A 27,934-nucleotide genomic window follows, 5' to 3' on the forward strand; every position below is an offset into this window, starting at 1 on the left:
TACTGAACACCTTTTGGGATGAATCAGAATGCAAATTGTGAGCCAGGTCTTCTCATCCAGCATCGATATCTGACCTCACAAATGCTTTTTTGGCCAATCGACCTCACATTCCCATAGACGTCTGTTGGAAAGCCTTCACAGAAGAGTGGAGGCTGTTATAGCCTCAAAAGGGGGAGACAACTCCACATTAACACCCATGGTTTTTGGAATGGTACGCCCATCGAGCTCATATAGGTGTGATGGTGAGGCATCCACAAATTTTTGGCCAAATAGTGTTTCTTTGATCATGGGTGACAAGACAGAACACCAAGACAAGAAGGAGAGAAAGTTTATACTTATACATGCCTTATACAGTATTAATATTCTTCAATTTAAGGTTTTTAAATTTGTCCAAAACAGAAGCAAAGTAAAATGAATGCGACAAATTGGTACCAACACAACCTGGATGGATAGCAGCTCATCTTGCTAGGAGCTTAGGCATCCAATATGTTTTAATAACCAGATGAATCTTTGGTGTCTGATCTGGTGTGGTCCCTGAATAGATGGAATCCAAGAGACTCCTGGGCTTGTAAGTGACTTGAGCTTTAGGCCAGTCTTGTGATTCCTTGATGTACATGTTGGGCCAGTGGAACGTCATAGTGTAGGTCTGATCTTCCTTTTTAAGTCGTTATGTCTGCTCTGTTAACAAGGGTTTACAGGTAAGTTAAAAAAAATAGACATTTCTTCACTTGAGTTATTGAGAACGATCTACACATTTGTGCTTTGCTTAGATATGTGAATGTCAAAAGCTTCTGATGATGCCACAGGACCGGGTGGAATCTGTCAGAGTTGCTGACCAGTCTCATGTCATTTATCTCTTCCAGGTTGTCATGACGTTGTCCATTTTATCCAACACTTCAATTGCCAGAGGTCGAGGGATCCCGTAAGTTCAGACTCCTTTGTGGTGTTAAAGTCTGTCAAGTCTGTGTATCCTATGAGCTACCTGAGAGAACTTGGTGTACCAAGTCAAAAGATTTGGTGATTGTTCACTCTAAAACATTGTCTCTTGGCTCAGTCGCCTGTGGGATTATTCATTCTTTGCGGTTCTTTTTCCTTCTTAGGCCATTTCTTCCACAAAACAACCTTCCGGATGAAGAGATTTATAGCGGCCTTTCTGACCAGATGGAGTAAGTTTGTGTTTCTTTTCCCACTTGGCTACTCCGCATTGGGTTAAGCACGATTATATGAGTGAGTGTGGGCATAGATGTCAATGTGCCCCACAGTGGACTGGCACCCCAATCTAATGTCATGTCCTGTATTGTTCCTGATGCTGCTGGGATAGGCTTCGGCATCGGCGATTCCAAATTAGACAGAGTGGTTAAATGAATTTTGGGGTGGACGTTGAAATTCTGTTGAGTTGTTTACTAATTTTTTTTCCTTTATCTTTTAAATTTTTGTTTGCACTAATTGTTGCACTTCAGCTAGGGTTCCTCCCCTGGCTGGACATCAAATCTTTGTTTCATGTCCTGTTTATTCATTTTTTAGTTATTTATTTATAATGTTACTTTTGTTTATTATTTGCTTTTTTCCTTATGCTTGTGTTTTGTTCCTTGTGTTTTGTGGGTGGTTCCCCAGGAGGCGGGGCCACCCGCCCATCACCACAAAAGGTGGAGGCAACCCACAATTCCTTGTGGTTTATTTTGAAAGCATTTGGGAGTTGATGAGTGTTAAATTAATAATTGTTTGTGTGCTTTTTGTAATTTCTAGAATTTTGACCTCGTTTGATGTGTTTTTCGACTGTAGTGGTTGGATTGTCTTTTTGTGCTCCACAGTTCTTCATGTTATTATACGGTGTTTCTGTTAGGAATAATTCTTTTATTTAATACAGCTCCTGTATTAGCCCTTATATCTAGCCGGGGTTGATGGCAATATCACCCCAGTGGTAATTTCTGGAGAATTATAGGACTGTTGTGGATGAAACGAATGAGACATACCTGGGGAACTGCATCCACACTGTATCTTATGACCCCAGGAGAGCTGCAAACGTGACGTCACAGGTCACTACTGATTTGGGTTAATGATCTCCTGATTTCCGACACTTTGCTACATCCTGACCCCATCTTTTCTACCAATTCTTAATTTCGCTCTGCTTGTGCAATACTTTAATGTTAAAAGCCATTATTCCGGTTCTTCTAAAGTTTGCCTGGTGGCTCGCCGATTACATTACGTTATGGCTGCACAACTGCACATGCGCTTCCTCAGGTACCATATTTGTGCAAAAGGTATTGCTACAACTAAACTACTGTAAAGCTTAGAAAACGAGATACTGAAAAAATAGTTTTTTGAGATCAATACAATACACCGAACATAATATGAGTCATTGGGAGAGAAAAATCTGTGGCTGATCAGACAGATCACCACTAGTAGATATGAAATTCACTTGGAAGTTCATCACAAAATACAAAATACTGACCATTTATACCACTGCAAGCACTTTGTTGAGGGTGATCATTGTGAACATAACTATGTAGAGAGGCATAATGTCACAGAGGCTGCCCCACTGCTTCATGGATTTGGGTTCAGTTCCAGATCAGAGCAATGGTGGTGGAATGCTGACCAGTTTTAGATTTATTCGCAACATTAAATTGGCATAATATGAGTATGTGAGTGCTGTGATGAACTGGTGTTCCACCAAGCCTGTTTTCTTCTTAGAGCCCAGTGCTGCTGGGATAGATGCTTGCTTGCCATGACCTCATATTAGAACATTAGAAACATTTTATTCATAACGCACTGGTGAGGCCTCATCTGGAGTCCTGTGTGCAGTTTTGGTCTTCAGGCTACAAAATGGACATAACAGCACTAGAAACAGTCCAGAGGAGAGCAACTAGGCTGATTCCAGGACTACAGGTGATGAGTTATGAGGACATTTTAAAAGAGATGAGGCTTTCAAGTTAAGCAAAAGTAGGTTAAGAGGAGACATGATTGAAGTGTGTAAAATTATGAAGGGTATTAGTCCTGGTGATCGAGACGGTGACTTTAAAATGGGCTCATCAAGAACACGGGGACACAGTTGGAAACTTGTTAAGGGTAAATTTCTCACAAACATTAGGATGTTTATCTTGACACAGGAGAGCCTCAGACAAATGAAATAAGTGACCAAGTACAGTGGTAGACATTAGGACGTTAGGAGCCTTCAAAACTCGACTTGATTTTTTTTAGAAGAATTTTAAGTGGATAGGACTGGCCAGCTTTGTTGGGCTGAATGGCCTGTTCTCGTCTAGATTGCTCTAAAGTTCTAATTTTGATGCCCAACAAAACTTGACGATTCTATCCACCTAATTCCTCCAGTGTATTCTATTAGGGAGTGGATAGACGTTTGATTGCTGTGGTTTTAGTTCCTAACCTTCTCCGAGTATGTCACTCACATATTGATTGTAATTATCCTTATAAGTAATGCACATTTCAGTACTCTTTATCCATCACTTTGTGACCATGATGCTGCAAAGATTAAAATGGGAAAGGTTGCTATGAAACTTGGGCTTCAAAATTAGGGTCTAAAAGTGGCTCTTCAATAGACAGAAAAGCTGTCTCCTCCAATATCTGCTCGTATTCGTCTGTTTTGGAAACCTAAATTACAAAACATACTGGAAGAGAAGCGATTTCTCTTTCTCTGCATTTCTTTTTACAAGCACCAAATTGAATCTGTTTCATTGCAGTGACACTGGAGAAGAAGATGATGATCTCTATGATTGTGTTGAGGATGAAAATGATGAAGGGGATGAGATCTATGAAGACCTGATGAGGACTGAGGTTCCAGTAGAAACAGTGAGTCCCTGTGGAGCTTTTATTACTTTCTGTGGACATGTTGAATCTGAAAGCTTACCTGGAGTAAAGAATGCAATTCTTACAAAATCCATGTTGAGTAATGTGGCCAGGGACAGGGAATGCAAAGGAGGTCCTTCTTCTTCATTCGATTGTCTTACTGTACAATTAACCAACACACAGAGATCCTAACAGAACATTTTATGTCATACAGACAGTGAATTCAGAAAGAATTCAGACCCCTTCACTTTCTGGTCACTTTATTGTGTTGTAGATTTAATTTTAAATGTATCGATCTGACATTTTCCCCCATCAATCTACACTCAAAAATCCATAATGACAAAGTAACAACATGTGTTTGGAAAGGTTTACAGATTTATTCAAAATCAAAAACTGAAATCTCTCCTTCATATAAGCATTCAGAGTCTTTGCTTGTGCTCAGGTGCATCCTAATTGCTTTAATTCTTTTTGAGATGTTTCTAGAACTTGATTGGAGTCCACCTGTGGCAAACTGAGTTGATTGGATATCATTTAGAAAGACACACACATGTGTAAGTAAGGTCCACAATTCACACTGCATGTCAGGACAAACTCCAGGAACTCCAATTGTGGTGAGGCATCAAGCAGGGTAAAGAGGATAGAACCATTTCTCAAGCTAGGAGTGTTCCCAGGAGCACAGTGGCTTCAATCTTGGTGAAACGGAAGGAGTTTGGAACCACGTCTTGTCAGACTGAGTAGGACCCTTTGTTATGGTACTCCAAGTTGTGGTCAGGTGAATCCTGTTTGCTTTAATTCCTCTTCAGATAGGCATTCAGAATCTGAAATTTTGCTCAGGTGCATCCTGTTTGCTTCAGTTCTCTTTCTCTAGAACTTGATTGGAGTCCACTTGTGGCAAACTGAATTGATTGAACATCTTTAGAAAGACACACACCTGTGTATAAAAGGTCCATACTTCACATTGTATGACAGGAATCCAAGGCATACATAAGAGCTAGGGGGATAGAGCCATTTTGAAAGCTTTGAGCATCCCCAGGCCTCAATAATTGTAAAATGGAAGACCTTTGGAACCACTTGGAATACTTCCTAGCATAAGTAGGCAAACAGAAGGCCTATTAAATACCGGCCAGAAGAGTCGTGCCCAGAGGGGGCGGACACTGGAAGTGACATCAGTTGTGGTAGGGCTGCCAATCATCCGGTCTGTAGAGGGAGGAAGACAAGAGGCATTATTAAAGAGCACCACCTTGCGGTTTGGTAAGGAATTACCACCACTGGAGCCTTCAAGCTGTCCCCATGGCAAACATGTGTGACTTAAGGAAGAATGAAGAAATGGATTAAAGTCATAAATTATTGGTTGCAAGAAAGAAAGCATGCAGATGTGTGGAGCTAATTTGCCTTCAAGTCTTCTTTGTAGTTAGTTTGAACAAAATTGTGTAAATGAAGCCGACGTGCAGCTTTTATTTTAATATAGTGTTTGCAAGTCCAAAATTAGGATTTTAGACCTTATAAAACAAGACACAGGCATGAAAAAAGGTTTTACGGGGCACATCCATTAGAAAGTAAATCAAAAGGTATTGATGACATCTTTCCAGATGGAAGTCCGATGTAGAGAGATGAGTCCAGCTGCAGACCTCTGCAGCTCTGTGATTCATCTGCTCTGCTGGACAGCCAATTAGAACGCAGAGTTTTGTCACTTGGTTGACTTGACTCAAGTCAGATAATTCTCCCCTAATCCTAATCTTAGCCATAGTGTAACCAGGCATTATTACAAACATGTATAATATAAAGTGACAAGCTCCTCAATGAAGTGGAGCTCCGGAGGTCCGCAGCTACAGTCTATTGGATGAAGAACTAATTCAAAGATGGTGGAACTGCTGGTCATGTGGGTTCCAGGAAGTAAGTGGCAGGTCAACAGAAGTGACGTCAGAGGTGGAACAGCTGTCAATCTTCTCTTCTCCAGAGGGAATAAGAGAGACAAGCCATTAGTACACAGCACCAACCCTTGGTTCGGTGGGTCAGTAGAGCCCTTAAGCTGTCACCCAAACACACGCGCGTAAACAGAGAAGTAGCCTGTGGTAAATCCACACAGACACAGAGAGATCATGTAGACTCCACACTGACAACATCTAAGCATGGAATGCGAAACTATTCTCTGTGCAGCTAAGTCTTCTTAACATTTTTCCTTCATCAATGAAGAAACAAAACAAATAAGTGAACGGGCTAAACTGATGAGGTATGTGTGTGTGATTTTTGGAGGAAACGACAAAAAGTTAAAGGTCTGCTTCCATGCTCTTGAAATTATGTCTTCTCATATTCTAAACGTTCTCCTTGCTCTCTTTCAGCCCCAGAAGATGACCCCCATAGACAAAAAGAACTGCTGCTTGCAAGAAATTCGACAAACAGAGGAGAAGTACACTGAGACACTAGGATCCATTTTACAGGTAAATTTGGCAGGTTCCAAAGATGCGCCTCTGTCCTGTGGATGAACATTTACATGTCAGTAACTGAAGGAACGAAATGGCAACGAGGCTTTTTTCATGTATGATGTTCATTGTTCTGAACATAATAATAAATTTACATTTATAATGTATACATTTGAATGATGTGCAGGATGATATTAGGTGGTGTTATTTAAATAAGGTGACTTCCCACATCAAACAAGAGGATTTTTTGTTTACTTTCCTTAGCCTACCGATTCATTCAAAGGGTACCTGGTGAGTCTCTCTTCCGAACACCAAACGCTAGGGATGTTTTTCTTCTATTGCTGAGGAAGAAACCGTTTAGTCTTCCTTTTTCGAACTTTCCACTGCAGAACCTCCAGGCACTTTTATATGTTCTCTTCCCACTCTGGGTTTGGGATAGCATGTGAGGAAATATCTAACAACTTTGCTCTCCAAGTAAAGTCAGTACATGTGTTCCTTCGTGACTAACGTTTTCAGCAATTCAGAATGCCAGGCAACATCTTTGTGTTTTTATAAAGTGCCTTCAGAAGGTTTTCAGTTCCCGTCATGATATTCACATATTGCTATTTTGCAGCCTTGGGCAAATATCATTTAAATTCTTTTGTTTTTCCCAAATCAAATAACATTGAATAGAATGACAAAAGTGAAAACAGGATTTTCAGAACTTATGCAAATTTATTTAAAGTAAGAACCTAAACTATAACTGACACAGGTATTCGGACCCTTTATTAAGACATTTGAAAATTGGCTCAGGTGCATCCCATTCTATTGATCGTGATTGAGATGTTTGTACACCCTGTTTGGAGACCACCTGTGGGCAATTCAATTAATTGGAATGATTAGTAAAGGCACCCACCTGCCTATAGGAGGTCCAACAGTTGAGCAAACACCAAGCCAAGAGGTAACAAGAATGGCCTGCAAAGCATAGAGACAGGATTGCGTGGAGGAACAGATGTGGTGAAGACTACAAGAACATCCTTGCAGCATTGACAGTCCCCAAGAGCACAATGGCCTCCATAATTTTTAAATGGATGAGGTTTTGGAACAATGACAACTATTCCTAGAGCAGGCTAGGAAGGAAAGGGTCATGGTAAGAGAGGTGACCAAGGTGGTCACTCTGGCTGTGCTCTGGAGAACCTGTGTGGACATGGGAGAAACTTCCAGAAGGACAACCACCACTGCAACTCTCCACTAACCTGGGCCTTATGGCAGAGTGGCCAGATGACTCATGGAAGTCCACCTGGAGCTCACAAAAAGGCACCTAAACGACTCTCAGACTATGCAAATCACGATTCTCTGGACTGAGGAAACCAAGATGGAACTGTTTGCTTTCAGTTCTAAGTGTCACATCTGGAGGAAACTGGGTAACATTCTTGACCTGACTAATACCATTCCTACAGTGAAGTATGGTGGTGGTAGCATCATGCTGTGGGCTTGGGAACTGGTCTGAACAGGGCTGAACAGAGCAGATTACCAAGATATCCTTAATGAACACCTGCTCCAGAGTGCACTGGACCGATCCATTCAAAAGGTACCTGGTGAGTCTCTATTCCAAACAACAGACGCTGGGAAATTTTTCCTTCTATTGTTGAGGAAGAAACTGCCTAGAGTTCCTTACTGAATTTTCTCCTGCAGGGGTTCTAGACACACTTATATGTTCTCTTCCCACAGTGGGATTGGGACAGCTTACGATGAAATATCTAAAAGCTTTCCTGTCCAAGTAAAATCAGGACATGCCTTACCTCACGTCTAAGTTTTTCTTGTATTCAGAATGAAAGGAGCCCATTTGGTATCAGGATCCTCTGGTCTGATGAAAACAAGATTGAACTGTGCGCTTTCAATTCTAAGTATCAAGTGTAGAGGAAACCAGGCAATGCTCTTGACCTGCAAAATATCATTCCAACTGTGAGAGGGAGGCTAGTCAGGATCAAGGGAGAGTACAGAGAAATCTGAAATGAACACCACATTCCAGAGCACACTGGACTTCAGACTGAAGGTTAACTTTCCAACAGGACAGACAACACTGGAGAGGCATAGGGACAACTCTAAGAATGTTGTTGAGGAGCTCATTAAGAACCCAGACTTGAGTCGAATCGAACGTCTCTAAAAATAGATGTCCGCTGATGGTCTCCTCCAACCTGACAGAGTTTGAGTGGTGCATGGAGAAGAACGGAGAAGAAAATCCCCAAATCCAGGTGTGAGAAGCTTGTTGTGTTTCATCCAAGAAGACTCCAGGCTGGAATGACCTCCAAAGGGGCTTCAACAATGTGCTGAGTAAAGGGTCTGAATACTTGTGTCAATGGGATATTTCAGTTCTTTATTTTTAATAAATTTGCAAAAATTTTTCAAATCCTATTTGTGTTTTATCACTTTGGAGTTTTGCTTGACGAGGGGAAAAAAATGAATTGAAAAATACGGTTGCAACAAAACAAACTGTCTAAAAAGTGAAGGGGTCTGAATAAGTTGTAAAGGATCAGTATGTGAGCACACACTTATGTGGAAATTTGAAGTCCCACATTGATTTTAAATTTTTGATCAATACCTGAGTCACAAATGGTCACAGAGCATTAGCCGTGCAAAGTATGCTGCCCAAGATGTATCTTTAATTTTTTTTTCTTCTTTTTTTACAACTTTAGCACTTTCTTAAACCGCTACAGCGATTCCTTCAACCACAGGATATTGAGACGATTTTCATCAACGTTGAGGTACTTTCAGTTTTTCTTCTTTTGTTCTCAAACGTTTTTTCTGAAGCTTTAGTCCTTCTTCTGTGCTCTTTTCCTGAAACGTTTGCAAAAATGGTTTTGAATTGCTGCTTTCCATCAAATAATATCTTTTTGGATTTGCAATGGCAAAAAATGCATTTTCTTCATGGCACTGGCACATCTGGCAGGGACACTAAAGCTTGGAAATAATCTACTTAAGAGAAACATGCTAAGCCTGGTCCATGTTCATTATGGATTCTGAATTGCAAGATAGATCTTTGTGTCCTGCTGTGCTTTCCAATACATTCTTGTTTATCATGGCACCTGAGAGTGGCAGTTTGTGCCCTCTGTTTTCATGTGACAATGCTACTACTACTGCTATTGCACCTTCTATTCCAAAGACATCTACAGTACACTCAATGAGCAGATTCTTAGGACCACTAAACTAATTCTGGGTAGGACCTCCTTTAACCATCAAAACAACCTCAATTCTTCATGGCATGGATTCTACAAGATGTTGTAAACATTCCTTTGAGATTCTGGTCCACGTTGAGATGATTGCATCACACAGTTTCTGCAGATATGTCTGCTGCACATTCATGATGCCAATCTCCTGTTCTACCACATCCCAATGATTTTCTACTGGATTCAGATTTGGTGAATGGGAAGGCCACTGAAGACCACAGAACTCATTGACATGTTCATTACACCGCTTTGAGACAACCCTTGCTTTGTGATGTGGTGCGTTATCATGTTGGAAGTATCCATTAGAATAAACTGTGGCTTAGAAGAGATGTACTTGATCAGCAACAATACACAAATAGGCCGTGGCATTCCAGCGATGATTGATTTATGTAATAATGAGCCCAAAGGATGCCAAGCAAACATTCCCCACCCCATTTCAACTCAACCAATACCAACCTGGACCGTTGACAGAAGTTCAGGTTGGATGCTTGGATTCACGCTGATGGGAAAAGTAAATAAAATGCATTATTGTTATTATTTCTGACCCAACCATCTGTGCGCCTCAGTAGAAATCGAGATTCAATAGACCAAGGCTACTTTTTTCAAGTCTTCAGCCATCCAGTTTTTCCTGACCAACAGGAATGGAATCCAAATTGGTCTTCTACTGTACTGTTGTAGCACATCTTCTCAAGGTTTGACGTGTTGTGCATTCCGAGATGCTGTTCTGCTCACTACAGTTGTACATGGTGGTTATGAGAGTTCCCATAGCCTTTCTGTCAGCTCAAATCAGTCTGGCCATCTCCTCTTTCTCACCAAGAAGGTGTTTCTGCCACTCACTGGATGTTTTTATTTTTCACACCATTCTGAATAAACTCTATAGGCTGTCTTGTGTGAAAATCCCAGGTGATTTGCAGTTACAGAACAACTCAAACCAGCCGCCTGGTACCAACAATCATGCCACGGTCGAAGTCACTGAGATCACATTGTTCCCTCATTCTGGTGTGTGATGTGGACATTAAGTGGACCTCCTGAGCTGCATCTGCATGATTTTTATGCATTGTGCTGCTGCCACGTGATTGGCTAAGCTGAGCAGGCGTGCAGGTGTTCCTAATAGTTTGCTCAGTGGGTGTAGAGTACATTGTTTGCAACAATACATCTTTTACAAGGTTTACTGACTGACGCCACTGTTTGGGTCAGGGTTGTGACTGGAAACTTCAGCCTTGAGGTTTCCACATCAGACAAATTGAGTTTTTCCTTTTATATAAAGCCCTTCACATTTGGATACCCCTCAGAGAAAATTTTCATTCATTCATTCATTCATTCATTCATTTTCCACCACTTATCTGAAGCTGGACGATGGGAACAACAGTCTTTTCAGCGAGGCCCTTACGTCCTTTTCCCCAGCCATACTCTGCATCCCAAAGGCCAAATATAATCCTCCTAGCAAGCCCTGGGTCTTCCCTGGGGGTCTCCTCTCAACTAGTCATGCCCATAAAATCTCCACAGGGAGGCGTCTGTATCAGATGCTCGAACTTCTTCAAGTAGCTCCTCTCAAAGTGGAGGATCAGCAGCTCTACTCCGAACCTCTCCCGGATGTCTGCGCTTCTTATCCTGTCTCTAAGGGAGAGACCAGATACCCTGTGGAGAGAGCTCATTATGACCACTTGTACCCACCATCTCATTCTTTCGGTCATTACCCAAAGCTCATGACCATAGCTGAGGGTGGGGGTCGTAGATGGACTGGTAAATCGAGAACTTTGCATTCTATCTCAGCTCCTTCTTCACCACTACAGATCGCTATAGCGACCTCGTTAATGTGCTCTGTCGATCTCACCGTCCCTTTTCCCGTCACTTGTGAACAAGACCTCGAGGTAGTTAAACGTCTCCACTTGAGGTAGTAACTCACCTCCCACTCAGAGAAGACAGTCCACCTTTTTCCTACTGAAGACCAAGGCCTCAGATTTGGAGAAAGCTTAAAGAAGAAAATGCAACTTGACTAGCATGTCACGTGCTTGATAGGAAGCAGCACTTTAGTTACCCCACAGTGGTCCCGTACTTCCTAGAGAAGATTGGATTCAACCCCTAGCCCAGTCAATCGGCTTTGGCTTAACTGATCAATATAAATTGGTGTGGTGTGAGAAATTACAGCATGTTATGGATGGGTGCTCCATTTCTGCTTTGAGATTTTTATTTCTAATATGGCACCTGGATTTGTGTAGCTCTAAAACAAGCTAAGAGAGTTCAAATAACTGAGCTGATTATTTAATATGCTTCACAGCTACCATTGACATAATTACTGAGAGCTGCATCACCTTCAGCTTCCATAATGAAAACCATTGTGACTGTCAACATTTGGGAAAGTATAATCCAGAAACAGGGAAAGAAATCACTCTCTAATTCTTGGTTCTTACAGGAGTTACTGAAAACACACCAAAGCTTATTGGAAGACGTCAGAGGTTCTCTTCAGAATTACAATGCAGAGAATCTTTACCAAGTTTTCATCAATTACAAGGAAAGGTTAGTATGACATGGTACCTTCAAAGTCACAAAAAATAATTTTTACTCTGATATCCGTATCTTTGTTTGGAATTTGTGGATAGTTGCTTCTGCAAAGGGGCCTTCTAAAGAAATGAGGATGATGATGATAACAGTAAAATTCTCCCGGTGTAGTAAGAGGGGATGTCAAACTTGATGACTGTTATTGTGTTGTCTGACGATGTCACATTGCATGAAGAGAAATTTCAGTGGGTGACAAATGTCTGCTTGACCTCACTGAGCCAGTGTTTAGGGGCCATTGTTGCCCCGATGTGCAAATCCCAGTTGGGCCATTGTTAGCTGCCCACATAGAGCCAATACAGTCATGTCCATAAGTATTTGGACAGTGACACAATTTTCATACTTTTTTGCTCTGTGTGCCACCACAATGAATGTGAAACAACACAATCAAAATGTGATCAAAATGCAGACTTTCAGCTTTAATTTAAGGGGTTTAACAGAAATATTGTATGAGCTCTTTAGAAAAGACAGCCATTTTTATACCTGGTCTTCCTATTTTTTGGGACATTTCCAAAGTATTGTGAGCTCGGCATCCCCCATTTTCTGATAGCCAGTGGCATGTTGCCCGACCGTGCCTGTGTTATACGTATGGCAAATTGAGCTGCCGTCACTGCCCTTTGTTTTTTTGCTGTTTTCTGTTGTGGTGTGTAAAACACGAAGCATTGGACCAATTATGCTGTAACAAAGGCGCTATATAGGTGCCTGACCCAACACAGACTCAGACCGGAGGCACTTTTTATTTTTCTTCTCCTGTGGAGCACATCTTCCCCGTGTCCCACAGGTACAACACAGTCCCAAAGCACACAAAAGCACCACCGCTCCTCCTGACTCTTTGAGTGGTGGCTGCAGGCCCCTTTTATTGTCCACCTGGAAGTGCTCCAGGTGGTTGACTGCCGAGTTCCGGCTACTCTTCCGGGTATGGCAAATAAGCTGCCCATAAGGGCTCAGGAGTCCCAGGTTCAGCACCCTCTGGCAGCGCCTGTGGGACCCAACAGGGCTGCACCAAACTCCAATTCCCATGGAGCCCTGCAGGAAACTGAGGCGCCGCTCCAACTCAGGGAGGCTGCCATCTAGCATCCAGGGGGAGGTATTGCAAAGTCCATGGCTACTCCCCCTGAACATATACTGAAGGGTCGTCCCAGCCAGGTATGGACCCCGGCCATCCGCCACAATGCATTATCCTTCCGACTGAGCCCACACACAGAGCCCATCCCAATGACTTGATTCTGTTGTGTGAGTCACAGAGTCACTGGGGATATCAGTCCACATGACTAGCAGCCAATGGGGGGCGTGCCTCTAACTCGCTAAGAGTAAATAAATGAAATATGCAAGTGTTAATCACTAGAAAAGTTCGATAACGTGACTGTTAAGTCTCTTTATCATGTTGAAAACTCCATGAATCAGCCTACAACGTGAAGACAATGCAGGCTAGTGATGGTGGCATAATGGAGGTGGATCTGTCTTCACGGCACCCATATTGTCTTTCTCGGTATTAGCACAGGATTGGCACAGGGTGTTGGAACATCATTCTTAGTCATGTCCAATAAATGATGTACTCAACTATAAATGTGACTTTTGATCAGGAGAATGGCCTATGAGACAAGGCTAAGGACACAATATTGAATTCAACTTAACTGTGTTCTTCAGTCACCAGAACTTGATGAAATCAGATGACAGGAATTGAACTGTAATGATTAGCACTCTCTACCACCAGCTATGGACCTCATTAGAGGTGTCATGGGCCAGCATTGCTCTGCTGAACTTTCAGCACCTTGTTCAGTCAGTTTCCTTAGAGTTCAGGCTGTTCTGAGAGAACATGGGCACCTTAGACGGGGGATCTGGTAAATAGGCCGCTCTGTAATTGTTACTGGACTGATGTTTGTTGACCCCACATGACAGCACTGAAGAAATGATCTGGATTTCATAAGAGATCATAGATAGGAGGGGCATAAAAATATAAACCTCAAGGAATAGTTCAAGATCACAAGCAGAGCCCAATAATTAATTCTTTACATTTCTGTAGTGCTTTTCTCACTACTCTCAAAGTGCTTTACGCAGTGAGTGGGGAGTCACTTCAACCACAACCAATGTGTAGCACTCACCTGCATGATGTGACAGCAGCCATTTTTGCACCGGTATGCTCACCATACACGAGCTGTTAGGTGGTGAAGTGGTGAGAGAGATGGCCAGTTAGAGACAGGGGATGATTAGGGGGCCTGAATGACCAGGCCATGGAGGACAATTTAGGCTGGATATTGGGATACACCCTACACTTTATGAAGGATGCCCAGGGATCTTTAATGAGAGTTAGGACTTCAATTTTATGTCTCATTTTTAATGCACTGGGGCATCGGGATCCACATTCAGATCACAGGGTAGGCACCCCCAGCTGGCCTCACCATCACCTCTTCCAGCAGCAACCCAAGCTTTTCCTAGATGGTCTCCTATCCAAGTACTAGCTGGGCCTGACCATGCTTAGCTTCAAGGGGGTGACCTCATCTGAAGTGGATGTGATATGGCTGCTGGATGAAGAGGTAGCTCAGATTGGCTAAAAATGGCAGATGATATCCTTCAACTTACCCTCTAAGTGTTTTTTTCATGTTACGAATTTATTTAAGAAAGCCTTTGCTGCTTTCTGTTACATTATGTTACTCACTGAGCTGTGTGTCCGACTGACGGCCGCCTCCGACCTCCAAGACTTTTGACCTGCACCCTTTTTTGACCTGGACCCTTTATTTCTGCTGACAAATTTCCCACAAGAATCATTTCTTTCACTTTAGGTGTGTGTTTGTCTGGGCTTCCATTTCTCAAAGGCCCATAAACTCTGTTGTTATGTAAAACTACTTTTTGTGAAGGCTCCCAAAAACACAGAGACTTGCTGCGATGTTAGCCGCATTTCCAAATTTGTCACAAGTCTGGCAGCTGTGGTGGGCCTGCTCAGGAAGCCTAGCAGCGTTGCCTATCTGTGCCCTGTGAAACAGATTTCAGCACACAAACCATTTCCTTGCTTTTTTGCATTCAGCAGATTTTTCCCTGCAAAAAAATAAATAAATAAATAAATAAAATAAGTAAAAGCGTGCAACGGAGAGGATGTTTTCTTATAAGGAAGAAGCGCGTTATATTGATGAGCAACAAACAACGTACCACCTCGATATTTACCACAAAATGTGTCATCCGTTTTAAAATGTGGCCCACTTATCAAAGAACAAATATCATTCTGTACAAAATAGGTTGGGAGTATGCACTGATAGAGCATTACCACACCCATCAAATAACCCAAATTGGGACCCGAGTGCAGCGGGTGACACCTCAGCACCACACTGGAACAGTGGGAGTTTTTTTTTTTACGATGACTGAAGTGCCAATCCTGCCACCAACCCCGAAGTTTTCACTGTTAGTTGGAGACCCTGCTTGCTAACGTCATACCCAGGGCAAAGTGATTGCCGGTTAAGGGCCCAATTGAGTAGAATCACATCTGGTGTTCATGGGATTTGAACCATCAACCTTCCGAATGGCAACACAGATCCCTAGCCTCAGAGCCACCACTCCATATAGGGCGAACTGGTACAGAAATGCAGTACCAAAAAAATAATTGAATGTTTTGTGACCTCCATGAAGAATGACTCAAATAAGTGGATAAACCAAAAGATGGAAAGAATGAGGAGTGGATGGGCAAGGGTACAACTGAATGTTTCGACAAAAGATGCTGAATCGGGAGTGACCAAGCTAGTAGATGGATGGAAGGATGCCCTTCCTGGCATTGTTTTCATTGATGTACCTTTAGCTACAAGAGGACAGAAAACATACTTCTCCTACGTGGTAAGCTAGAGAGAAAGGCAAAAATTAAAGACAATCTGCTGCTTTTTCCATTGCTGCTTTTTGATCAAGTATCCATCCATCCTCTTCCGCTTATCCGAGGTCAGGTCGCGGGGGCAGCAGCTTGAGCAGAGATGCCCAGACTTCCCTCTCTCCGGCCACTTCTTCTAGCTCTTCCGGGAGAATCCCAAGGTGTTCCCAGGCCAGCCATGAGACATAGTCCCTCCAGCGAGTCCTGGGGACTCCTCCCGGTTGAACGTGCCCGGAACACCTCACCAGGGAGGCGTCCAGGAGGCATCCTGATCAGATGCCCGAGCCACCTCATCTGACTCCTCTATCTATCTATCTATCTATCTATCTATCTATCTATCTATCTATCTATCTATCTATCTATCTATCTATCTATCTATCTATCTATCTATCTATCTATCTATCTATCTATCTATCTATCTATCTATCTATCTATCCTCTCTAATTTTGATCAAGTATGTCTTTCATTTTTTAGGTTATTACCCTATGGCAGATACTGCAGCCAAGTGGAAACAGCAACCAAACATCTAGACAAGGTGGCCAGTTTGAGAGAAGATGTGCGCTTAAAGCTGGAGGTTAGTGATGAAATGATAGTCTGTCGTTGGGATCTACGGACTGAGAGTTTGGGTTGATGTGTTTTTCTCTGATTTTGTTGCAAAATATCCATCTAATGTTTTATCTTGAACCACTAACCTCGTTCAATCCATCTCTTAAAGGACCATGTTTAAAACGTTTGCAAACCAAAAGCAGCATATTGTATGGCAAGCAGAAGAAAAATCTTGAATAGAGATATCTTGAAGTTGCTTCCTGTGAACCTTCCTATTGTTTCAGTGGGACTTTCTGCCTATTTTAAGATATCTTGAAATAAATTTGATATATTTCAGAATGAGCACAATGTTATTAAATTCATTTCAGATACCTAAATAAATGGACAGGAAACTACTTTAAGATATCTGGAAACACTAACGGTCAACACAGTCTGTTCCAACTCTGCTTTTAGACATACAGAAGGTTTTTAAGTAATCAACAGCAGTTGGGACACCTGTGCAAATTGTTTGATTCAGCTTGCAAGGCTTAATTTACTTGAATTTCTGCAGAACATCTGCAGGTTGTATCCTATTAGATATTCCCTTAAGAAGGCCCATTTATAATACACTGATATTTCCCTTTTTTCAGCTTTTGCTAACCCTAAACTTTAAAATTAAACCTCTGGCAGTTTACTGCTTACCTTTATTTCAACTGATTAAATTTGAAGAACAACTGAGGTGTTCTAAAACTTTTGACCGGTAGTGTATGTATTTAATAAGATTACCTTAAACTGTATTGTATATATCTTAAAATGTGTTTGAAATATCTTAAATTGCATTATATCTATATCTTTACTCTTTCAGGGTGGGTGTTGACATACGTCTATACATAAAGTTGAGGGGCATGTCGACATTAATCGACATCCAGGGGTAGAGGGTGATAATCAGCTGTGAACGTTGACAAAACCCCCTGTTACATTATAGTTCAGCTCTATTTGCTAACAGTATGCTGCTGGCATTTGGTGTTACACTGGTGTTGCTGTTTCAGGAGTCTGTTGCTGCAAATTGTGACCACTGTCACCGCCAACTGCTCAGCTGCTGCCGGATGCGCGAACAGGGCTGCCACTGGCTGAGCGAAGACGGCTGATTGAAAACGGTCACTGTTGGTTGTGTAAAGACAGCTGATGGAAGATGGCCACCACCGGCTGCCTTTGCTTGGTTGCCAGCTGCCACATTGGTTAAAGTATGCAGCAACAGATGAATGAAACAGTGATGCCAGTGTAACACATACTGCAAGCATCTATCTATCTATCTATCTATCTATCTATCTATCTATCTATCTATCTATCTATCTATCTATCTATCTATCTATCTATCTATCTATCTATCTATCTATCTATCTATCTATCTATCTATCTATCTATCTATCTATCTATCTATCTATCTATCTATCTATCTATCTATCTATCTGTCACTTGTCAGCTACATCTAATTTATCTCCTATTTCTCTTTCTCAGGAATGCTCCAAAAGAGCCAACAATGGTAGGTTTACACTTCGTGACCTTCTGATGGTTCCAATGCAACGTGTTCTCAAATATCACCTTCTATTGCAGGTAGGAGATTTTAAGAACTTAAAGAATGTAATGCTTGAATATTTTTAGTATGTTTTAATATTTTGGACTTCACCTATAATTTTCTTCTGCTCCCTTTTCTGTGTTTCACAGGAACTTGTTAAACATACAACAGATGCAACTGACAAGGAGAATTTGCGTTCAGCCCTGGATGCTATGAGAGTAAGTGTTATGTTTTGAATTTATTTTTTTATTTGGTGAAGGCATCAAATGTAATTTCAATGTCCCAGTGTGATAGGTGGCTATATCAGCTCCAGGGATAAATCTACTTGTGTCAACCAGGACATACTGATTTTTCCCCTCCTACTACTATCTTCTTCTAATGGCCAGTCTCGCCACCACCATCTCTACTGCATCAACAACTCCCTGTACATATTTTATTCCTCACCACTTTAACTGGAATGGCCAAAATTGAGCCTGACTGTGACCATCAGTATGGGATGTCTGTAACTGATGACCAAGTGAAGAGACTTCACATTGGAAAAGTTGTGGGGCTAGATGGAGTCAGTCCTCGAGTTCTTAAGTCCTGTGCTAACCAACTTTGTGGTGTCCTCTCTAACTTGTTCAGTCTGTCACTAAGTGTGCTACGTTAAATACCTTACATTGTTCTATTTTCAAAGATGGCAGGTACCTCTTCACCTAATGACTACAGACCAATTGCCCTTACATACCTCATTATGAAGTCCTGAACTATATGAGTCCTCTTGTGGTAGACCACCTGCACCTCACTGCATTTTGCCTATCGGATTGCTCATGATGAATTGTTGTTCTGAGCGCTGCTTGAATAATCAAGGAGTTCATTTTTGATTGCTCAAATTTCCAGACATTAAATAGAGCGTATGTTCGAGAGGGTGGAAAAAGGTGATTGTCATGTAGAGATGCAACAGATAAGAGCTTCTCTGTCTTCAAGTGTTTCCTATATTGGTTCCATATTCTTAGAGAATGAAGGTCAATTGGAATATAAGTGTATTGACAGGAATTTGTATTAACCAGAGCATAGAGCAGGGAATATACAAAAGTACTGCAAGATTTTAATTCTATTGCAAACCAGGCATGTATATATTCATAATTTGGGTTAATGTCCAGATCTTTATAGCTTGTATATTTGCCACCCAGTAATAGAATTGAAAGTTAGGTAGTGCTATGCCACCTTCTGCTTTAGTTCATTATGGAGTCACCCTCTGGATGCATGCAAGTTTCGAATTTCAAATAAATTAAGTTAAGATTGAGTGTAATGTCTTAAAGAATGATTTGTTAATGTATATAGGGAGGCTTTGAAATAGGAAGAGAAGCTTGGGAAGGATGGTCACCTTAACAATGTTGATTCTCCCTACTAATGTAAGACAGAAGGGTAGACCAACTATTCACATCTCCTTTAATTTTTTTCCAGGCAGACAGAAAGATTTTGTTGAAAAAGAGCCGTATTTGCTTGTGATATTAACTGTAGATATTTAAAGTGGTCTTCTAAAATAAATGACAAAGTATCCAGTCCTGCGGTGTGCTGGCTCCCTGCCCAGGGTTTGTTTCCTGCCTTGCTCCCTGTGTTGGCTGGGATTGACTCCAGCAGACCTCCCGTGACCCTGTGGTTTGGATATAGCGGGCTGGACAATGGATGGATGGATGGATGGAAGAATGGAATATCCAGTCCAGAGGTCACTGGAAAGAGCACACTTTTATTCAAATTGATTTTGAGTCCTGATATCTTTTGAAAATCTGCTAATGCTTTTTGGACTGCTGGCACAGAATTTTGTGGGTCTGATATATACAGTACCATATCATCTGCATTAGAGTGATATTTTCTGCTCAAGTCCTTCTCTTAGAATCTCCTTTATCGGACAATTTTAAGACATATATTTTGAAAGCGTTCCTCTGGCAATCTAAAAAAAAAAAATATAACGGACGTTTAGATATGTTTTACTCTACTATATAGTGATGCAGTGGTCAATGTTGCTGCCTCACAGCTTCACAGTCCTAGCTTTGTGTGGAGGTTACATGTTCTTCTTGTGTCTGCTATGCTCTTCAATCAAAAACATGGAATGTAGATTAAGTAAATTGATGACTTTTATATTGGTATGGTATGTGTGTGTGTGTGTGTGCTTGTGATGGTCTGGAGCCCACCCTGAGTTGCCACCTGTTTTATAGTCAGTGCTGCTCAGATAGGCTCCAGCTGTCTGCAACCCTCAAATCATATTTAGTAGACGGGTGGATGCTTTGACGATCTGTTTGACCACAAACATCAAATTCAGATCACTTACCTTAAAAAAAAGATCTTCATGTACTTCTGAAAACTTTCCGATGGCAATCTTTTATTTGGCACTCATGTCACATTTGAGGTAAGGGCTTCAGAAATTCTGGTGATTTCTGCAGGGTTGTTTCAAACATTCAGGTGTGCTAAGAGGTACACGGTGACTTGTTTACTTCCTTGGTAGATCAGAACTGTACATTTGTTTAAACAAAATGTATAAAAACAGCCACCTTTCTCTTCTGCAGGACTTGGCTCAGTGTGTCAATGAAGTCAAGAGAGATAATGAAATCCTCAAGCAGATCACAGCTTTCCAGTTGTCCATTGAAAATCTGGTAAGAAAAAAAATCAAGTAAGAGTTCTGATCAGGAGTTCAAAGAAAATAAACCAATAATGATTATAAATACATTTACCCAATTCCCAACAAACCGTACAGCAAGTCTTTTTATTAAAACAAAAGGAACTGAACCAAAGGCAGCTACAGTACATGAAGGGGCTTCGTGTAGTGATGACAACTGACCCTTTGATTTTATGAACGATGAATTCAGAAGGTATTCAGACCCCTTCAATATTTTCACATTTTCTTATGTGGCAGCCTACATTTTTGACCTCATCAAGGAACTCTCAATACCCCAAATGTATTAAACATGAAAACTGAACTATCATTGACACAAATATTCAGACCCTTTGCTATGACACCTGATATTTGGTTGAGGTGCACCTCCTTGTATTGATAATCTTTGACATGTTTCTACACCTTGTTTGAAGTCCACCTGTAGTCAATTCAATTGCTTGAGCTTATCTGTCACTTTCTTCTTCTTTTTCTTTCGACTGCTCCCGTTAGGGGTTGCCACAGCAGATCATCTTTTTACATATCTTCCTGTCCTCGTTGTCTTGCTCTGTTACACCCGTCACCTGCATGTCCTCTTTCACCACATCCATAAACCTTCTCTTAGGCCTTCCTCTTTTCCTCTTGCCTAGCAGCTCTATCCTTAGCATCCTTCTCCCAATATACCCAGCATCTCTCCTCTGCACATGTCCAAACCAACGCAATCTCGCCTCTCTGTCTTTGTCTCTCAACCATCCAACCTGAGCTGACCCTCTGATGTCCTCATTTCTAATCCTGTCCATCCTCATCACACCCAATGCAAATCTTAGCATCTTTAACTCTGCTATCTCCAGCTCTGTCTCCTGCTTTCTGGTCAGTGCCACCGTCTCCAACCCATATAACATAGCTGGTCTCACTACCGTCCTGTAGACCTTCCCTTTCACACTTGCTGGTACCCGTCTGTCACAAATCACTCCTGACACTCTTCTCCACCCATTCCACCCTGATTGCACTTTCTTCTTCACTTCTCTTCCACAATCCCTATTACTCTGTACTGTTGATCCTAAGTATTTAAACTCATCCATCTTCACCAACTCTACTCCCTGCATCATCATCATTCCACTTACCTCCCTCTCATTCACACATGTATTCTGTCGTGGTGGTCCTACTGACCTTCATTCCTCTCCTCTCTAGAGCACATCTCCGCCACTCCAGGGTCTCCTTAACCTGCTCCCTACTCTTGCTACAGATCACAATGTCATCAGCAAACATCATAGTTCACGGGGACTCCTGTCTAATCTCATCTGTCAACCTGTCCATCACCATTGCAAATAAGAAAGGGCTCAGAGTCGATCCCTGATGTAATAACACATCCACCTTGAATGCATCCATCACTCCTAACGCAGACCTCACCACTGTCACACTTCTCTCGTACATATCCTGTACAACTCTTACATACTTCTCTGCCACTCCCGACTTCCTCATACAATACCACAGTTCCTCTCAAGGTACTCTGTCATATGCTTTCTCCAGGTCCACAAAGACACAATGTAACTCCTTCTGGCCTTCTCTATACTTTTCCAACAACATCCTCGGAGCAAACATCACATCTGTGGTGCTCTTTCTTGGCATGAAACCAAACTGCTGCTCACTAATCATCACCTCACTTCTTAACTGAGCTTTCACTACTCTTTCCCATGACTTCATTCTGTGGCTCATCAATTTTATTCCCCTGTAGTTACTACAACTCTGCACATCCCTCTTATTCTTAAAAATCGGCACCAGAACACTTCTTCTGCACTCCTCAGCCATCCTCTCACTTTCCAAGATTCCATTAAACAATCTGGTTGAAAACTCCACTGCCATCTCTCCTAAACACCACAGTTATGTCATCTGGACCAACAGCCTTTCCATTCGTCATCCTCTTCATAGCTGTCCTTAATTCCTCCTTGCTAATCTGTTGCACTTCCTGATTCACTATCTCCACATCATCCAACCTTCAAGTGCTTGAACCTGATTAGGAAAGACACACACCTGTCTATGGAAGGTCCCACAGCTAAGCAGAAACCAAGCCATGAGGTTGCAGGAATTGCCCATAGACCTCGGAGGCAGGATTCTGTTGAGGTACTTATCTTGAGAAGGCTACAAGAACATTTCTGTAGCATTTAAGGTTCCCAAAAGCACAGTGGCCTCCACAATTCTTAAATGGGAGAAGCATCCGGCAACTACAACTCTTTCTCGAGCTGGTCACCTGACTAAACTAAGCAATCATGGGAGAGAGGTGCCCAAGAACATGAAGATCACTCTGGTTGAGATTAGATTATTTATTTATTAATGCATATTTAAAACAACGGAGGTTGTGCCAAAGTGCTGGACAAAGAAGCAGAAGTGATGTGCTTGGGGGGCCAAAACCAGAACTGACATTCTTGGGGTAGCCGGAACCGGAGGTGAGGTCAGGGGCGAAACCGGAAGTGACATCATCATACCCAGGCAGAGTTTCACATGTTTGGTCTGTAGAGTTAATAGAGAAAGAGTTGGCACACCCTGCCACCCCCCGGCCTGGCGTGAAATTACCATCTGTTGCTCCTTTTAGCTGCCTCCCATGCGCAGACAGAAACAGACAGGAAGAGGTGAGTCTCGGAAGTGATGGAGATTGAAGGGTGGAATCCTGGGGACAGGAAGAGGAAATGATGTCATGGTAAGGCGGGATCTTGAGGGGTGAAAGAGGAAGTGATGATATTGGAAGGCAACTTCTGAGGAACAGAGAGGGGATAGGCTGAGGTATCTTCTGCTGGTCTGCAAGACAAAGAGAGAAAGAGTTAGAGGGCAGTGCCAACCCCCGGTGCAGCAGGGAAATACATTTATTTGAGCCCACATGTGTATAACAATAGTTAAGACACTTTAAATGAAACTGTAAATGTTCACTTGTTCACATTTTCCTACAAGTGAGCCTCAGCAGATGACGTGACGTGAACTCAGCTTAACTGGGAGACACTGCTGTGGACAGCGTATTCCTTGTGATTTATAGTCTAAACCGTATCCACTAGTGGGCCACACCATCTGCCAGAAGAGGTCTTTTTAGTGGAAAAAATAAATTCACAAATAACCTGGCCAGGATTCATCAGTTCCATAGACCTTTCACGAAATGCTCAAAGGAAAAAGGAAGATCACAGTGGTGCTTCTTACAGTGTTGTTATTCTCTTTATAGACCCAATCTCTAGCAGAATTCGGAAGACCAAAAATCGATGGGGAGCTGAAGATCTATGGAGAAAAACGATCAAAGCAAGACAGGTAGGAGGAAAAGTCCTTTAAATAATAATTGGTTTCATAATTAAGAAAAACGTGATTTTGAGTGTTTTTCCTTATTTCCCAGTTGCAAAACCATATTAGTCTGGTAAGGTTTTGTTTTTGTTTTCCCCCAATGGAGAATACAAGTGGACAATGCTGTAATGATGTCCCATTATGCTGCAAAATTGGTCAGATCAGGTCAGCAGTTACTTGCTGCTGACTATTTCTTATAATAATGGGTTCCAACTAACCGCTACCCTTGTTCCTCTTCCGTGATAATAACGGGACACCAAGCCTACAATAGGCAGTTAAACGTGGTGATTATATTGAAACCAAAAAGAAGATTAGTGCTAGCGCCCCCTCCCGGAGTGGTAGTACACAGTTAAGATGAGCCCGGAGAGTGGTCCACAGACGTGACAACACGATATAAAAAATCGACTAGGATACAGCTGAAAATCACTGGAAAAGCCTGAAGAAAAGAGCTGCTGATTGTATTGACAAGCTGATCATTTGAACAGGATCTGTGATTGGAAAAGGACTCTCTGGTGAGGGTGGCGGAGAGGAGGACACTATGCAAGCTGCTGTCTATTATGGACAATGAACGACACTCACTATACACCACCATAATTAAGCAGAGGAGTTTGTTTAATGGTAGGCTGCTATCACAGAGCTGCAATACGTACAGATACAAAGGGCACTTCTGTACCCAGTGCCATTAGACTCTTTAACTCTTCCCAACATTGAGTTCTGAACCTGATGCTCCTTCTCTGCTCAGAAGGTATATTAGTTGTATTAGCTATGAACTACCTCTGATAGCTCACTACTTGGTCACTACTGTATAACTTTTCTTTTTTCTTTTCATTCATTATTACCGTTTCGGCATATGCCATGTCACTGTATTTTATTTTATATCAATAAAAATGAAGTTGCTTTATTATCTGTCACTTTAATATTATGAGCCACCTGTCCCTTTGGTAGTAGTATCATTGCACAGTTCTCACTGCACTGGCATTATTGTATGCACCATCTACATGACTAGAATTGGTCTGTAAGATTCCAATCCCAGTGTACTGCAATGGTATTATTTGCAAAGTATTTGTTATTTCTGTTTACAGTATTTAAATGTTTGTATTTAACTTGATATAATTGATTCTTGACTACTTTTACTTGGATTTCCCCTTGGGATCAATAAAGTATCTATCTATCTATCTATCTATCTATCTATCTATCTATCTATCTATCTATCTATCTATCTATCTATCTATCTATCTATCTACAGTTAGGTCCATAAATATTTGGACAGAGACAACTTTTTTCTCATTTTGGTTGTGTACATTACCACAATGAATTTTAAATGAAACAGCTCAGATGCAGTTGAAGTGCAGACTTTCAGCTTTAATTCAGTGGGGCGAACAAGACGATTGCATAAAAATGTGAGGCAACTAAACCATTTTTTTAACGCAATCCATTTTTTCATGTTGTCATTATGGGGTGTTGTGTGTAGAATTGTGAGGAAAAAATGAATTTAATCCATTTTGGAATAAGGCTGTAACATAACAAAATGTGGAAAAAGTGATGCGCTGTGAATACTTTCTGGATGCACTGTATGTGCATGCGTGACTTTGTCCTCTAATGAGCTGGATGGGCCTGTGGATGCATAAGTGTGTACTGCAATGATGTGGGTGGGATCCCACCTAATGCTGGGCTGGGGTTTAAGAAGATGAATAAAATGGCTTTACTTTCAGTTTTTTAAAGTCTTTCATGATGTGATTTTCAAAAAACTTTTCTTTCTATCAATCACATGATCAGGTGGAGTTTCTGTGCATTTTAGATTCTCAATTCAACCAGAGAAAGACTGAACGTAATATGTTTCTCATGCAGATATGCATTCCTCTTTGACAAAGCCATGTTTGTGTGCAAACGCAAGACCGGTGATAACATGGACCTGAAGGAGATCATCAGTCTACAGTATTATCAAGTGAGAGATGATTCTTCTGGAGACAGGGACAGCAAGAAGGTATTCATCTCTCTGAAGACCCTGAACAGGGTTACTACTATTAAAATTATATTTTAAAATTTTTCTTCAAAATTATCTATCTATCTATCTATCTATCTATCTATCTATCTATCTATCTATCTATCTATCACAGCAGTGTCAAACTTAATTTTATTGCAGAACAATAATCACATTTTATGTACTGGACGTTGGCTGTAATACATCATCAAACTGCTGCTGTCACTTTGTCTTAACTAACAAGACACACAGGAATCTCTCAGCTCATTGCAATTGTTTAATCATCGTGGCGTCTCTCTTGAAACTGTCTTTCCTTTTAATCAGCTTTTCTTTTCTTGGACATTGTAGTGAGTTAGGGAAGCTACCAGCAGCCACAGGACTAGTACATAAAGTTGAGTGAGGGTGTCAGTCCAAAAAAAGGAGAGAATCTATAGGTAAAGCAAACTACTTCCATTTATACCTGAATTAATATGGATCACGATTTGGTGGCACTTGACTACATTAAAAAAAAATCTGTAAACGAGCCGGCGATGGATAACACAGACAATATTCGGAGGCGTTCAGACACCGATAGCATTCACATCGATTTAGCATGCAATGGAAAATGCAAATGAGTTTTCTACTTACGCACAACAATCAAATCAGCAGAAAAGACGAGATGGGAACTCTTTCTAGAGTTGGCCATTCAGCCAAATCGAGTAACTGAGTAAGAAGGGCTTTGGTCTGGGAGGTGACTAAGGCTGAGTAGCATTTACCTTGGATGCTGGATATCGGAGCTGGGAATGATGTTACACCTGAGTTGACCACGTTCCAGTAAAACATTCAGAAAAACAACACGGATGCCTTCAGCCAAACTTTTGTTTTCTTGCTTTTTCAAAATAAATACCAGTTGACAAAAATGCACTACGTGGTATTTTGCGCATCCGAATCTTTAAAACCTGAAGGAATTCTTTTAGGTTGGCCTTGTCAATGCCTTTGAGTGTTTTAAACACCTGAATGATGTCTTAACTGCTCAAGCTTGGGCGCCTTTACTCTGTCAGGGTCGTGCACTTCAACATCATTACCTGTTATAATAAAATTCAAAACAGTTGGGGATCCACCCCGTCTATTGTGTAGTATGAAGAGTAATCAATTGAGACTGATCTCCGAGTTCCAAAAACTGGGACTGATGTCAAGTGAACACAGCAGGCTTTTATAGCAGAGGAATAGGAATGGTGTGTTTGTAGGAAGGAAGTGGCGTGAGGTCATCTGAGGGTGCTGGTAGTGATGTCATCAGCAGCAGGGGGTAGAAGTAAGGTCAGGAACAGGTAGAAATGATTGGTTTAGGTGGTCTTTTCTTCAGATGTTCTGTAGAGAGAGGAGAAAAGGCATTAATACTCAACGCCAACCCTTGGTCTTGCGTCTCAGTGCCCCGATTTGAGTCCTTGGACTGCCTCCCTAGCGCACATGTGTGACACTGTTCACTTTTAAATGGCACATTAACTAGAATTGTTTTCACTTGCTTCTTACACTCTGAGGCTAATCATGATTTAAATGTTTAAGTCTGGATTTAATTTGCTGTTGGTAATTAATAACGCTACAAAATGAAACTCTATATTACTCACCGATACCCTTTTCTTTCCTGTAGTGGGCCCATTCCTTCAAGTTGATCGACACGTATGGACAACACGACTATGATCTGTTCTTTAAAACCAAGGAACTGAAGAAGAAGTGGCTGGAGCAGTTTGAAATGGCCTTGTAAGCTCTACGAGGAGAGGAGCTCAGAGATCAAAGCCAAGCCTGCTGGGTTCTTCTCATCTTCTAAAGGTTGTCATTTTGTTTTTGTCTGCAGGTCCAATATGTACCCTGAAAACCACACGGCAAATGGTCACGACTTCCAGATGCACTGCTTTGAGAACACCACATCTTGTAAGGGCTGTCAGATGCTCCTAAGGTATGTGAATACATCTGTAACAAAAACAGAACGATACATGGTTGTGTTTTATCGTGTAGGGTCTTATGGTGATCCTATGTTCCCCTTTTACACTCTTTATTGTGTCTAAATGTCTAAAACCCCACACACTTATCACTCTGTG

The 27,934-nt window shown here is 41.5% G+C and overlaps 1 protein-coding gene across 3 annotated transcripts in view; it reads left to right on the forward strand.

Moving 5' to 3' along the window:
- LOC114667287 (proto-oncogene vav-like) overlaps nucleotides 1–27,934 on the forward strand; it is a 151,720-nt gene that overhangs the window by 79,667 nt on the left and 44,119 nt on the right. For all 3 annotated transcript variants that reach the window (XM_028822540.2, XM_028822541.2, XM_028822542.2), the window contains exons 3-16: nucleotides 864–922; nucleotides 1,101–1,166; nucleotides 3,696–3,804; nucleotides 6,141–6,239; nucleotides 8,897–8,965; nucleotides 11,841–11,944; nucleotides 16,305–16,404; nucleotides 17,874–17,969; nucleotides 18,081–18,149; nucleotides 20,478–20,564; nucleotides 23,766–23,848; nucleotides 25,727–25,862; nucleotides 27,487–27,596; nucleotides 27,691–27,792. In XM_028822540.2, coding sequence (XP_028678373.1) covers nucleotides 864–922; nucleotides 1,101–1,166; nucleotides 3,696–3,804; nucleotides 6,141–6,239; nucleotides 8,897–8,965; nucleotides 11,841–11,944; nucleotides 16,305–16,404; nucleotides 17,874–17,969; nucleotides 18,081–18,149; nucleotides 20,478–20,564; nucleotides 23,766–23,848; nucleotides 25,727–25,862; nucleotides 27,487–27,596; nucleotides 27,691–27,792 — 1,289 coding nt within the window. The remainder of the gene's footprint in view (nucleotides 1–863; nucleotides 923–1,100; nucleotides 1,167–3,695; nucleotides 3,805–6,140; nucleotides 6,240–8,896; nucleotides 8,966–11,840; nucleotides 11,945–16,304; nucleotides 16,405–17,873; nucleotides 17,970–18,080; nucleotides 18,150–20,477; nucleotides 20,565–23,765; nucleotides 23,849–25,726; nucleotides 25,863–27,486; nucleotides 27,597–27,690; nucleotides 27,793–27,934) is intronic.

The sequence above is a fragment of the Erpetoichthys calabaricus genome, chromosome 17 (genome assembly GCF_900747795.2).
Source record: "Erpetoichthys calabaricus chromosome 17, fErpCal1.3, whole genome shotgun sequence".
Classification (NCBI taxonomy): Eukaryota; Metazoa; Chordata; class Cladistia; order Polypteriformes; family Polypteridae; genus Erpetoichthys; species Erpetoichthys calabaricus.